The sequence below is a fragment of the Empidonax traillii genome, unplaced genomic scaffold, assembly GCF_003031625.1.
Source record: "Empidonax traillii isolate 1590-97213 ecotype Southwest subspecies unplaced genomic scaffold, ASM303162v1 scaffold1066:size251847, whole genome shotgun sequence".
In the NCBI taxonomy this organism is placed as follows: Eukaryota; Metazoa; Chordata; class Aves; order Passeriformes; family Tyrannidae; genus Empidonax; species Empidonax traillii.
Window position 1 is genome coordinate 115,895 of NW_020956259.1, and position 12,594 is coordinate 128,488.

General features: G+C 41.7%; 1 protein-coding gene across 2 annotated transcripts in view; it reads left to right on the forward strand.

Moving 5' to 3' along the window:
- Window positions 1-8,676: 8,676 nt before the first annotated feature.
- The window catches only part of SEC24B (SEC24 homolog B, COPII coat complex component), a 44,659-nt gene continuing 40,741 nt past the window's right edge, over window positions 8,677-12,594 (forward strand). The window contains exon 1 of one of the 2 annotated variants that reach the window (XM_027904563.1): window positions 8,677-8,844. In XM_027904563.1, coding sequence (XP_027760364.1) covers window positions 8,721-8,844 — 124 coding nt within the window. In that variant the 5' untranslated portion in view covers window positions 8,677-8,720. Of the gene's footprint in view, window positions 8,845-9,107; window positions 9,299-12,594 lie in introns of those variants that run through there. The other variant, XM_027904565.1, reaches the window with a different exon arrangement.

The window sequence follows — 12,594 nt, forward strand, 5'->3', positions numbered from 1 at the left end:
ACTCTGTGTGATTGACATTTACAATACCTGGAGGGAGACACAGGCCCTGTCTCAGGAGTCTTGCAGCCTGGAAAAACAACACAGCTTAAAGTCATTGGCCAGACAATCAGAGCAAAATATGTGAACCTCAAACAATTCACCATTTAAAAGTTTGTGGGTTTTTTTTTACAGATTGATACAGAAAGTCTTAGAAGATGAACAGTGTTGGGGAGAAAATGTAGACTGATTCCACTGCAAAGTAGAAAAGGCAGATAAAATCCTCTTTTCATTGCACCCAGAAAGACGACATTCTATATGGTAATGGAAGAAAAAAATAAATTAACTAAAACACACATTATCTTTTAAATTCTGAAAATAAGCTATCAGCTTTTTAAAAAACAATAATTTAAAAAATATTTATTAGCATTATTCCCTCCCATTTGTTGAAAAATCAGTGCATTTTCTAATTTAAATCCTTAAGAACTAATGACCTCAGCACATTAAATGTGAATCCTGGGGATAGATTCATGTCCAAAGGTAGCAGAATCCTTCTTGGTAATGGCTCCTGCAGCTGGGAAATGCAAATACCTGGAACTATTCTCAGAGGACAGTTTATTTATGGTCCCCTCTGTGCTTGACCAGTTCTCTTAATTTACTTGGGGAACAGTAAAATAAAATCTGGGAGCACAAGTTTCTCAGCTGCTCACAGGTCTCCAAGGAGTCAGAAAAAGAGGTCCCTCAAATTCTCTGCTTTCTCCACCCAACATGTACACAAAGGTTTTGGTCCTGTGACACAACACTGATGTATAGAAAGAAAACACTGTGCAACAAGAACAACAGAAGTTGCCACAGCTATAGGAAGTTAACAGCATGAAATTTTGAACAGGAAGACAAAGTTTAACCCCAGTTGCCCTGTTCATGTCTAGCCTAGAGCCTGAAAGAAAAAACACTGTTGTATGATGGCATTTGCTGCTTCCTGAACAGCTCCAGACTCCCAGGAGTGAATATGTGATTACTCCCACTTTCAGAGACCTCAGAACATATCAGGTTAATTTATCTCCTACAAGCATAATCCCCCACTCTTAGGAACAAGGAAACTTGGGGAATGGGACCTGTCCAGTTGTTTTTTCTAGTAGCATTTTGTCCTCAAATACTACATAGGAACATATTCATATTCAGACATATGTTTAACATCCTTAATCCAGAAGGCACTTAGACACATGATTAACTTTGGACACATGTTTCGGAAGCAGAAAACTTGTTTAAATACTAAAAGGAATTCAAGAAAATGGTGGTTTAATTGTCTGTTCAAAGTTAAAATAAATAAACAAACAGATCTTTTTGAGTCACCCTGATATGAAGAAAAAAGGTTTTTTGACATGAAGGAGAAAAAGGGTGATGGAAGCTGAAATGAATATGAATCCTTTAGTTGCATTTCACGTGCTACCAGTCCTTTCATCACCTTCCCTTATATTGCATTCTACAGCAGTCAAAATTATAAAGGAAATACTTTTGAAATAGAAAATATTTAATCACATTTCTAAACGGTGTCAGGCCAGAGCTGCTTACTTTGTAGGTAAGTAAATAATTTGTCAGCAAATGTTCATCTGCTCTAGAACTGATCCCAAAGTGGGATCTCAGTTACAATGAAAGCAATTTGGTAGAGGTCAGAGGAGGATTAAAAATGGAGATGTCTCTATGGACTGAGAAGCAGTGATGTCTTGCTGTCCCAAGGGATAGCAACCATCAACAGAAAAATAGTTTGCTTTATAAAATAATGCCATAGATTGTGTTATTTGTTCTTCTGTAAACAAAATGGTTCCCGTTAGTCCTTGCAGGTGTGATCTGCATCTGCACTATTTCTAGTACAATGTGAAACCACACAGCACAAGCTGCTCTAAAAAGATAACATGGCAGAGACCTACTTTCACTTCTTTTTAAAGCAAAAGTATCACGCCAAAAGTAAATTGAATTTTGTGCATGAAAATTTATATTCTATTGTTAGAAAAATATTTAGATGTAAACACTTTATTGCTTAAAGGAAGTAATTGGCTTTTATTGTTATTTTTATAATTTTGTGTTGTGGGATGGTAAATGTTGCAATCTTAGCAAAAGATGTGCTAAACAGAGGTGCTCACCCCACTGTTTCCTGTTTCAGTGAATTTGAAATTATAGTGTCACCGTTTATTTCAACAGAAGTCAGTGGTGTAAAAATAAAAGGTGAATTTCACCCACTATGAAGAATGACAATAAATTAGGAGGCAACAGTTGGGAACAAGATACAAATAGGTAAAAAGCCACCGTTCAAAAAGTTCAAAGTAAGTTTCAGCAGGTAAGGCTGTCAGAGCAACTATAAGCACAGAAGTGTTTTTTTAGATGGGCAGTTTACATGCCTGAAAAGATTATAAATAAATATTTCTTTCTCCAAGAATGCTACTACTTAGTTTATGCTTGAAAATGAAACTGATCATCACTGTTTCATTTTTTCTTGCATATAATGTTATATGAATCAGTCGGTACATTTTTTATTAATTAAATTTATTTATTCGTCTGCACATTGCAAATCACTCTCTGGGTTCCCTTTGCTGAAAACAATGCTACACTGCTACTCATGAAATTAGTCTGACCTTAAAGAAGTAGTACTTGATGGAGTACTGCGACCGCAGAGGGAAAATATGTCACTTTATATGATGCCTTTGAGTAATGTTTCATCTACCAGTGCGGATCCAGCTTCACATGCCTCCTCCAGAGTTAGTCTCATAAGATGGCAAGGCATCAGTGCAGCATCTGGCCCCGGTCAACCACTGTCCATCATATTTAATTGTCATGACAATTTTCCCAAATATTGCCAAAACATCTTGTGAGAGGAATTTTTCAATTAGTTTCAGACGACAGCAGTCTCTTCATATAAGGATAGATTCAATTTCAGCTTCTTATGTTGTTTCAAATGTACACAGAAAACCAGAGTTTCTAAAGTGTTACTGTGAAGTCCCTGAGGTTTACAGCATTAAGCTGCTAATCCACAGCATGGTACTTTTAAGTGTGCTTCAGTGGTTTAATTATCTTCTATTTCAGTTCTGGATGGCTTGATCTACAGATCAGTTGAGCCTATCTCATTGCCATCATGTATATGGGAAACCCTTTGAAGCCAAGGGTGTTACCACATGACTGAGCTCCTCGGGACCTGTGATGTACATAAGCAGTGGAGCCTGCGCAGTTAGATAATGTAGGGGAGGAACTGTGTCTTCTGGTTGGGTCTGTGGGTTTCTTATTGCATATGCAAAGAAAGATACACTGGGGACAAGTGATGAAGACATCCAGAAAAGCTATTTTTGGACCCGAGTTCCCATATTTGCAGCATGTTCCTCTTTTAGAAGTAAAAGCGAGCTTCTTTGGGGGCAAGCGGCACATCTGCAGCCGCAGGAGGAAGAGGGGAGCTCCAGTGGTTTAGATGAGTCATTGTTCTGTCTTAATGGAAAACCTATGAAATATCGAACTGCCAGAGAGTAAAGACATTTCAGGGGTTTATTAGCTTTACAGGCCTTACAAAAATTACTTGAAGAACATAAAATTTTAATAGCTGAAAACTGAAAAGGTTTCATTCTCTTAAACTTGGCCTGTTTGGATCACAGCAACACTACACTTCTACAGCTGGGATGTGGCACATCAGATGCATAAATTCCCCAGATTCTCTTGCTTTTGTTTAGCTGTCTCCCAAGTTCACATGAAAGCTTGTGGCTAGACTTCCCCTTTGAACATAATTTCATAAAAGCATTTAGATCTCTGGATACAGCTGAGGTTATTCCCTAGTCATAGCTTGCTTGGTGATTTCTGAGTAGTGTTGTCATAGACTGGAGCGTGCAGCTGATGAAACCACCCAGGAATATTACAAGTCTAGATATAGATATATGTTTATCTACACTGTATACTCAAGAGGCTTATCAGGCATAATTGCCAATCAGGACTACCAATTTAAGTGAGAATTAAGTCATATATCCATATCTGAAGAGGCATCACTGAAACTGTAGACTAGAGTGTGAACAGAGATGATATCCATCATTAGGGGTTACAGAATGGAACAGCTACTCTGACTTTCAGTCTCAGACATAGGGGCCATAATGATTAGCTACATCCAGCAACTATCAGCTGCAGCAGGTAGTAGAGCTCATTACCTTTGTCCAAGGAAATCCCAGCCAAGTAGATCCTGCTGCTTTCTGAGCCTTTTCCATTACAGATATAAATACTCTCCAAAAAAACAAACAAACCCCCAAACAAACAAAAAACCAACCAACCTACCAAACCAAACCAAACCACCCCACAAAAAAACAAAACCATCCAACCAAGCAAGCAAACACCCCAAACCCCCAACAACAACAACCCCAAAACAAGACAAAACCACAAAAAAACCCAAAACCAAAACAAAATGAACACTTCAAAACACAAAAATTAAGCACAGCTCAGTCTTTTGTACCCAGCCAGAATGTGTACCAGGTGCTTCAGACGGACAAAAGAAAGTCCCGCTCATTGCTGAGGCACAAAACTTCTCTGGAGCTACCTGGATAATAAATAAACTACATGGAAAGTAAATCTGTACTTGTGCAAGAAAGCTGAGCAGCATCACAACTGATATCTCATTCTCTGTTATGCTTTAGAAGTCTGAAAGATTTTTATTTAAAATGGAGCATGACTGCCCTGGGGCCTCCTCTACTAATTAGCCAGCTGCAAATGAAGTATAGCATAGATCTCACCAGTTGGATGCAGGGATTTATCCTTCAACCAGATGCAGAGGTCACCCAAGCAGAGGAACACTTTACAGGGACATCAAGAGTCTTGATTTGCCTTTCTCGTTCTGGAAAGCAATTACACTGCAGTGACTACAGGCAACTTATGCAAATACAATTACGTTAACGCAATTGGAGACTTTTGATTGTGAAAACATGAAGCCTTATTATTCTGCACCAAAATGGCCCAGTTCCTGATAGAAATGCAGGGCAATAATTAGAAATTTATTAGTGAGCTAGGGTGACCCACAGATACGTTTTGTTGATGGAGATTATAAAAGCACCTAATTTTGTCATTCTCCTTCTAAAAGGTATGACAAAGTGGAAGAAGCTTGGCTCAGTTATGTTAAAGCTCAACATTATTTCTTACTCAGTTTATAACGATTTGTTCCCAGACTTTTATCCTTGCAAAAATAACTTTTTCTTTCTAGGCTTGGACATTTAATGCCTCTTTTATCAAATTATGGATAACAAGATGCATTTTCATATTTTGTTCTGCAAACCCAAATGGTAGAGGGGTTTTTTTGTGTGTCATTGTTTCCTCCACCAGAGGTCAAAATAAATCTATTAGTAATTAAGCCTCATCAAATGGCCAAAGAATTTATTACTCCTGTAATAACTTGTTACTAGACCAAGTGGAAGCAATGGCCTAGGTGAGACAGCTCCTGTTATTTGTTGCATGGTAGCATTAACAGCAGACATTAATACTAATTTCTTACTAATGCTTTCAAATTCATTATAAATGAGGAACACAAAATTAATGGTTTTGAGTTTACAGTGGATTTCCATTAGGGGCTTGTGTTCTTTCTGCCAACACATCTGGATTCCCTAGGAATTAATGGGTTTAACCACAGTGTCATTGTTGTTTGTGGAAAATAATTGATTAAACTGTGTAAAAGGTTTTGTAAAAGCATTCAAAACAATGGGGAAATTCCCAGTTGCCTCCTCTTGCTTTTAGCACAATGATCTATAACTCCTTGTGCTTGATCATAAATTGATGTGTAATTTTCACAGACTGTGATTTAGGATATATTTATAGTCTCACAGTAAAAGGAACTAGACAAATTAGACTTTGGAAAGGGAAAACCTTTGTCAAAACACAGATTCACATGTATTGCATGCTGTGACAAAATATAGTTGCAGTACACAGAAGCAGTTATGCATCTTAAAAAACACTATTGAAAATGAAAAGAAAACCAACTGGCTGCCCATATTTCTGAATTATTTTGGTGTCATGCATTCATTTCTCACAAGTATTTTCTGTGGGATGGAGAAGCATGGGCTACAAAGAAGGAAGAACAACTTTAACAGCAGAATTTGTTAGCACAATACAGCCCTGGAAGAGATTTCAAGAAGTCACTTGCACCAAAGCTGGTTGACAGTGACTCTCAAAATGTTTGTGTAACTCTTGTTAAGACTCCTTCAATTATGGCAATGTCACACTGTTCCCATGTCACTGAGTCCTTTAGTTTTTAATGTTTACTTCTTAATAGCTCACCTGAATGTAGCTGCATTTTGAACCCATCATTTCTTGCCCTACCTTATTAGGTCATAAAGAAGAAACTATTTCTTTCAGATATGGATCTACAGTCTGTCAAAGGACTAACAGAGGCCTGCAAAAGACACCTCTACATTGTTTGACAGGCTGAGAAACTTTGAAATACAGTCAGTTACTGCAGCACTAAAAGATGCCCTGCATGCTTTGTAATAACAGTAACAGTCAGGGCTGGACCATATGCTGAGCACACAGGCAAAGTAGCTAAAAAGGTATTACAGCATTTAAGGGCAGACATGTATAATAACTAGTAGGAAGAGCACCATCCAAACAGGGAAGGGACTGGTCAAATTTATGTAACAAAGGTTACATAAAAGGCTACGGAAAGTGTTAAATTGAAGGGAGATCTTTTGGCAACAGTAGCCAGCAAGGAAGGATATGCTGGTTTTAGCTGGGAATAATTTTCTTCACAGTAGCTGGTATGGGCTATGTTTTGGATTTTTGATAGAAAAAGTGTTGATAAAACAGGGATGTTTGCATTATTGCTGATCAGTGCTTACACAGTGTCAAGGCCTTTTCTGCCTCTCACAACACCCTACCAGCGAGGGGGCTGGGGGTGTACAAGACGCTGGGAAGGGATACAGCTGGGACAGCTGACCCCAAATCACCCAAGGGATATTCCATACCTTATGAAGTCATGCTCAGCATATAGAGATGGTGGGAGAAGGAAGGGAGAGACCTTTATCCCTCCCCAAGTAGGAGCTTTCCTGGGGATGGCTACCTGCCTGCCCACTGGAAGTGGTGAAGGAATTGTTTTGCTTTGCTTGTGTGAGCAGCTTTTGCTTTAGCTGTTGAACTGTCTTTATCTCAATCCATGAGTTTTCTCACTTTTAGTATTCCAATTCTCTTCCCCATCCCACTGGGACAGCGGTGGGGGGAGTGAGCGAGGGGCTGTGTGGTGCTTGCTTGCTGCTCAGGGTTAAACCATGGCAAGGGCTCTATAACACTTGCCTTCCTGCTTAGAGAATATCTACTACATATTCTGCACAGAGACTGAAAAGCCTTGCCTTGTCTTGCCCTTCCTTTTGAAGGCCTTCTCTTCATATATAGCATGTAACTAGAGTGAAGAGGGAGGGAATACACAGAGAATAGAATATGCCCATTCCTAACACAGAGAGAAAAGCCTTGCCTCAGCTCACCCCATCTCACCGAAGCTTTTCTCTCTGTACACAGAATAACTACAGAGGGAGAGTTTTCACCTCACTTTGTGAGGTCTTCTCCCCTCTGCAGAGCACACGCATTACCTCCATGTATTCCAGGATACATATATTCTTAAAATAGCACATATTACCTATACAGACAGAAAAGTCTCACTTAAGCAAAATGATGGAAGGTATATGTATTGCACGTGTACATGTCTGTGTCCTCAGTCAGGGACATGGAGCAGTCTCACAGAGTGGGTCAGTTTGGAAGGGACCACAGGGGGGCTCACCTAGTCCAACCTTCCTGCTCAAGCAGGGTCATCCTAGAGCACATTGCACAGGATTTCGTTCAGGGTCTTGAATATCTCCAGTGAGGGAGACTCCACAACCTCTCTGGGCAATCTGTTCCACAGTCACCTGCACAGTAATGAAATTCTTCTTAATATTCAGGTGAAACTTCCTGTGCATGGTTTCTGCCTATTGCCTTGTGTCCCATTGCTTGGCACCACTAAGAAGAATCATAGCATTATAGAATCATAGAATCAGATGGTTTGGAAAGGACCTCTGAGATCATCAGGTCCAACCCTTGATCCACTACCACCACAGTTACTAGACTATGGCACGAAGAGCCTGGCTCCATCCTTTATATTTATCCACATTGATGATGTCCCCTCTTGGTTATCTCCTCTTCAGGCTAAACAGGCCCAACTCTCTCCACCTTTCCTTGAAAGAGAGATGTTCCTAGCCTTCCTCACTGCTCTCCACTGGACCCTCTCCAGGATCTCCATGTCTCTCGTACCGAGGAGCCCAGACCTGGACAAGGCACGCCGGGTTCTGCCTCACTGGGGCTGAGCAGAGGGGCAGGGTCACTTCCCCCTCCTCACCCTCGCCCTGGCCTGTCCGCCCGCACCCACAGGGTCACAGATGGGTCACCACCCGCAGACGAAGCGGGGCGGTTCCTCGCCTCCCCACAGGCGGATCCCCGCGGGGAGCGGGTGAGGGGATCCCGTCCCGGGGCCGGGCCGTGCCGGGCCGGGCGGGCGGCGGAGGTGCCGCCAGGGGGCGCTGTGGGCGGCGGCGCTCAGGGCCGCGGCGGCGCGCGCGGCGCTCGGGCCCTCCCGCGGCTCCCGGAGCCTCGCTCGGCGTCCGGCCCTGGATCGGGGCTCAGGAGGAGGAGGAGCAGGAGGAAGAAGGGAAGGGAAGGGAAGGAAAGGAAGGGAAGGAGGAGAAGCGGGACAGAGTGAAGAGGCGCCGCGAGGAGCCATGTCCGCGCCCGCCGGGCTGCCGCCGCGGCCCGCCGCCGCCACCGCCGCGTTTTCCCCGGCTGGGCCCGGCGGGTCCCGGGAGGCCGCGGCCCCCGCGGGCGGCGCTCCGCGCTGCCACAACGGTGAGGGGCCGGCGCGGGCGGGAGCGGCCCCTATGGGGGGAACGGAGCGGCCCTCCCCGCACGGGGGAGGCTCCTGGGGTTGCCGGGGGGCTGCGCGCCCCTTCTTCCCCCCGGCGGGGCGGGAGGGACCCAGGCGCGGTGGATCCGGGCCGTAACGAAGCCCTTGGGATGAAAGGCAGCGGGAGTCGCCGGAGCCGCTCGGGAAAGGCGCGTCCCACTGCGGGGCCCGTGGCTGCGTGCGGGGAGAGCTCGGGAAGGCGCGGCCTCTCCCCGCCTCGCTGCAGGGGCTCGGGAGAGGGGGATCCGCGCCTCGCTCCCCTCGCGGGTTTGGATGTGCCCGGTGCCGTGGCGCCTGCTTTGTGGCGTTTCGGGAATGCTCCGGAGGCCAAGGCACCTCCAGGCCTCGGCGCTGGCTGCGGAGCGTGAGAACGGGCAGAAAATCGCGTTATTTTGGGTGAGAGTACTCGCTTCGTAGCTGTTTATGAACTTAGAAGTAGTAGGTGGGTAGGCGTTCACACAACTGGGTGTCGGGATTTGAGTTGAGCGAACAGCATTGGGCCAGTGAAATGAGGGTCACTGAAAAAGAAAGGCAAAATAGCTTAAAGTCACAAAATACTCGCATTTCAGGAGAGGTAGTGAAACTGGCTGTGCTATGAATGAGAGTAATGAGCATACACTTCCTCATTTTCAAACTGGTGTACTATAAAATTAGTTATTTATTAATACACCACGTTAACTCTTCAAAATCCCTGCATGATCATCTTCTCCATGTAATGTTGGTTTGGTATCTAAATTTGGCCTCATGTTTGCAATAGAGATCTAACTCATACTGTTAAATCCTTTAGCCAGGCTGTATTCTGCCCAGGTGTTTTTTTCTGAACAGATCAGTGTGCAGGGTAAGGACCTGCGGAATCTCTAAAGGGGTGGTTAAGTGATAAGTACTTTTGTAGGCACTGGATAGGTCACTGAAGTGAATGAAAAGGAAGGTAATTAAACGGTAGATTTTAAGATATTAGTGCCCAGTTGTGTCCAAACTGGTATTGTAATGCTGAGTTTTGTAAAAATGGTTCAGAAAATACCAGTTTATGAGGCTTTTAATCAAAAAACATGCCATTATCAGGACGCAGCTACTACAGCATCAATAACCTGGAAGTGTGTTTTACAGAAACAAATTGAAACTGACATACCTTCTCTTTGTGTTTTAACCTTAATGAAACAGTAACTTTAAAGACCTTGTTTTAATTATTTAACCCCATGTTGCTGCTAATATTTTTAGAAATGGCTTGTGTAAAAACAGGGAGTCAACCATTTATTTACTTCAAAATCCTTTTTAGTTCTGAGAATTTTATATGCTCTTCACTAAGAGTCTTGAATTTTTATTTCATAACTTTGGCTTCTGTGGTTTTAAGATGTCTTAGTGGTGTGTGTTTGATGACTTGTAGTCAATAACTGAATTTTTCATTTTGTGACATTTAGCAATAGCATTCCAGAGTTTTTAGATTGGTGTATCGGTTGTCTTGTAGTACTAATCTTCTGAAGTTACAACACAAGATGGAAGGCTTCCTTTTTTTCTTTTAGTTGCAATAGGGTGGGCAGTGTAGGGGAATAGTAACAGAAGAAGACTGTAGTGGAATTTTCCATTCTGTCTGATAGAAACTAAATTTCACAAAGAAGATTGTCATTGCTTTTGAAATTTAATTGTACATCATTATAATGGAGTTTAAATGCAAAATACTGAAGTGACTTGAGCTATTTCTGTATTGGCTGAAAGAAAACACTAGTGCATCCTCTTGCATGTTTGGATGTTTAATTTCATAAAATGTGAATTTTTCAGGTAAAGCCTTGTAGTTACTACAATCTGATGAAGGAGGATCCGCTTTTTGCAGAAAGCGAGTGACCTGTTGTACATACGGTGGTACTTAAAAGGATGTTCAGTTTTTTTATTAGTAAGTTTTGCCTGGTTAAATGACCAAGTCCATTTGAGATCCTTGGAGACTTTAGTTTTAGTATAACTCATAGTTGTTGTTGGGTTTTTTAAGTTAACTTCTTGTGTGTATTTTATTAATTTTTACTTCTCTCTTACAACATTCTCAGTTTGATCCTGTACTGAAATCTCTGACTTTGGATCTTTTGGATAGTTTAATTAAATTTAATAAAAAGAATAGAGATGCGAAAGATGGGAAATCCATGAATATTTTGTGGAAATGGGAAGCTGGGTGAATGGAAGAGTAGGTATCGATTGTGTGACTGAGCTGTTGGGAGAGCTCAGCACTGGCTGGATTTGCTGGTATGTTTGCTGGCAGTTTACAAGGGACAGCGGTGCTGCCCCCTCTGCATCGCTAAAGGACACGTGAGGAAGCTGTGGGAGCCTTCTCTGGAGGTGGATAAAGGATGCTAAAAGTTTCAGAAAGCTAACAGGTGTTCTTGGATAGAAAGGAAGTTGGTGCTGTAGGACACATAGACTACATGCCGGTAGGGTACGTGGCAGATGGCTAAATTATTCAGCTGAGGGAATGTGTGGACGTAAAAAACAAACATGACACTAGCAAGCAAATGTTTACTAATTCACATATAGGTATAGCCATAACACTGCTGCTGGTTTGTTTTTTTTTTTTTTGGGGGGGGGGGGGGTTGTGTGGTGGCTCCCTACTCCCTTAAAAAGTATTAAATGTTTTGGGGTTCACCTGTTAATGTTAATGTAATTATACATTATAACATCATATAAAGTTTTCATTTGTCCGTAGCAGGACAAGTTCATGGCTTTCATTATAGAGATGATGTTTTAGAGTACACCTTCTGTATGCACCTAAGGTTTTCAGCTCCTTTCATGGAGTTTTTTGAGATATTTGTCAGGTATTTAGGGAGGAAGGTGGATTACCTGAGACATCATGACAGATTGGGCAATTAACCAGATTTCAAAATTATACTGAAGATGTATCCCGATTTCCAGTGTTGAAAACTGTCCAATTATCTAATCGTCATTAGTAGTTTCAGCTACTAATTGCACTACAAAAATTACTTTCTGCTCACATTCTTTATAATCAAATGAAGAAAAAACTCACTTCAGATAAAGGGAATAATCTGTCATCTGTAATTGTAAAACTTGCTTTCAAAGGCGCAGCAGTTTAAATAAAAAATATAATTTTTCAAATGTTAGGCTCATCTGTCTTAGTGAGGTCTTTGTGGGATTTATACTCGTGTGTGCTTTTAAATCTATAGGTGTTTCTACTTAAAAATGCAAATAAAAAGGACTCTGTATTCTAGATGCAGAGACTGATATCTCGTATTGATAATTCAGTCTCTATTTACTGTATGTGTTTTTAAACAAGAGCTAGATACTGGAAGACTTCTTAGTAGATGATTTGATATGCAACCTTTTATTTATAAGTCAGGTGCTTCTAAACCAGTTTCTAAATTATACCTTCTCAGTTAGTTTGTTCTGCGTAGTTTAGTAGAACAAATGCACACTCTTCAGATAAAGTATATTCTCTTGCCATCTTAATTGACATAGCTGCTTAAAGCAGCAAGCCTTGACAGACATATTTGTGTATTTTTGAGTTTGCTCTTTCAAAAATTAAAAGAGCAGATCAAAGGTCAGGTGAAGTTCATGTAGCTATTAATTACCTGCTAACTCAAAATAATTATCCTCTAAAGGAGAAAAAAATAGGAGCTCCATGGAGCAGCTCCCACTTTTTCAAGAAAAAGGTGAATCAGAAGCATAGCTACATGCTCTCCTCAAAACTCTGAATG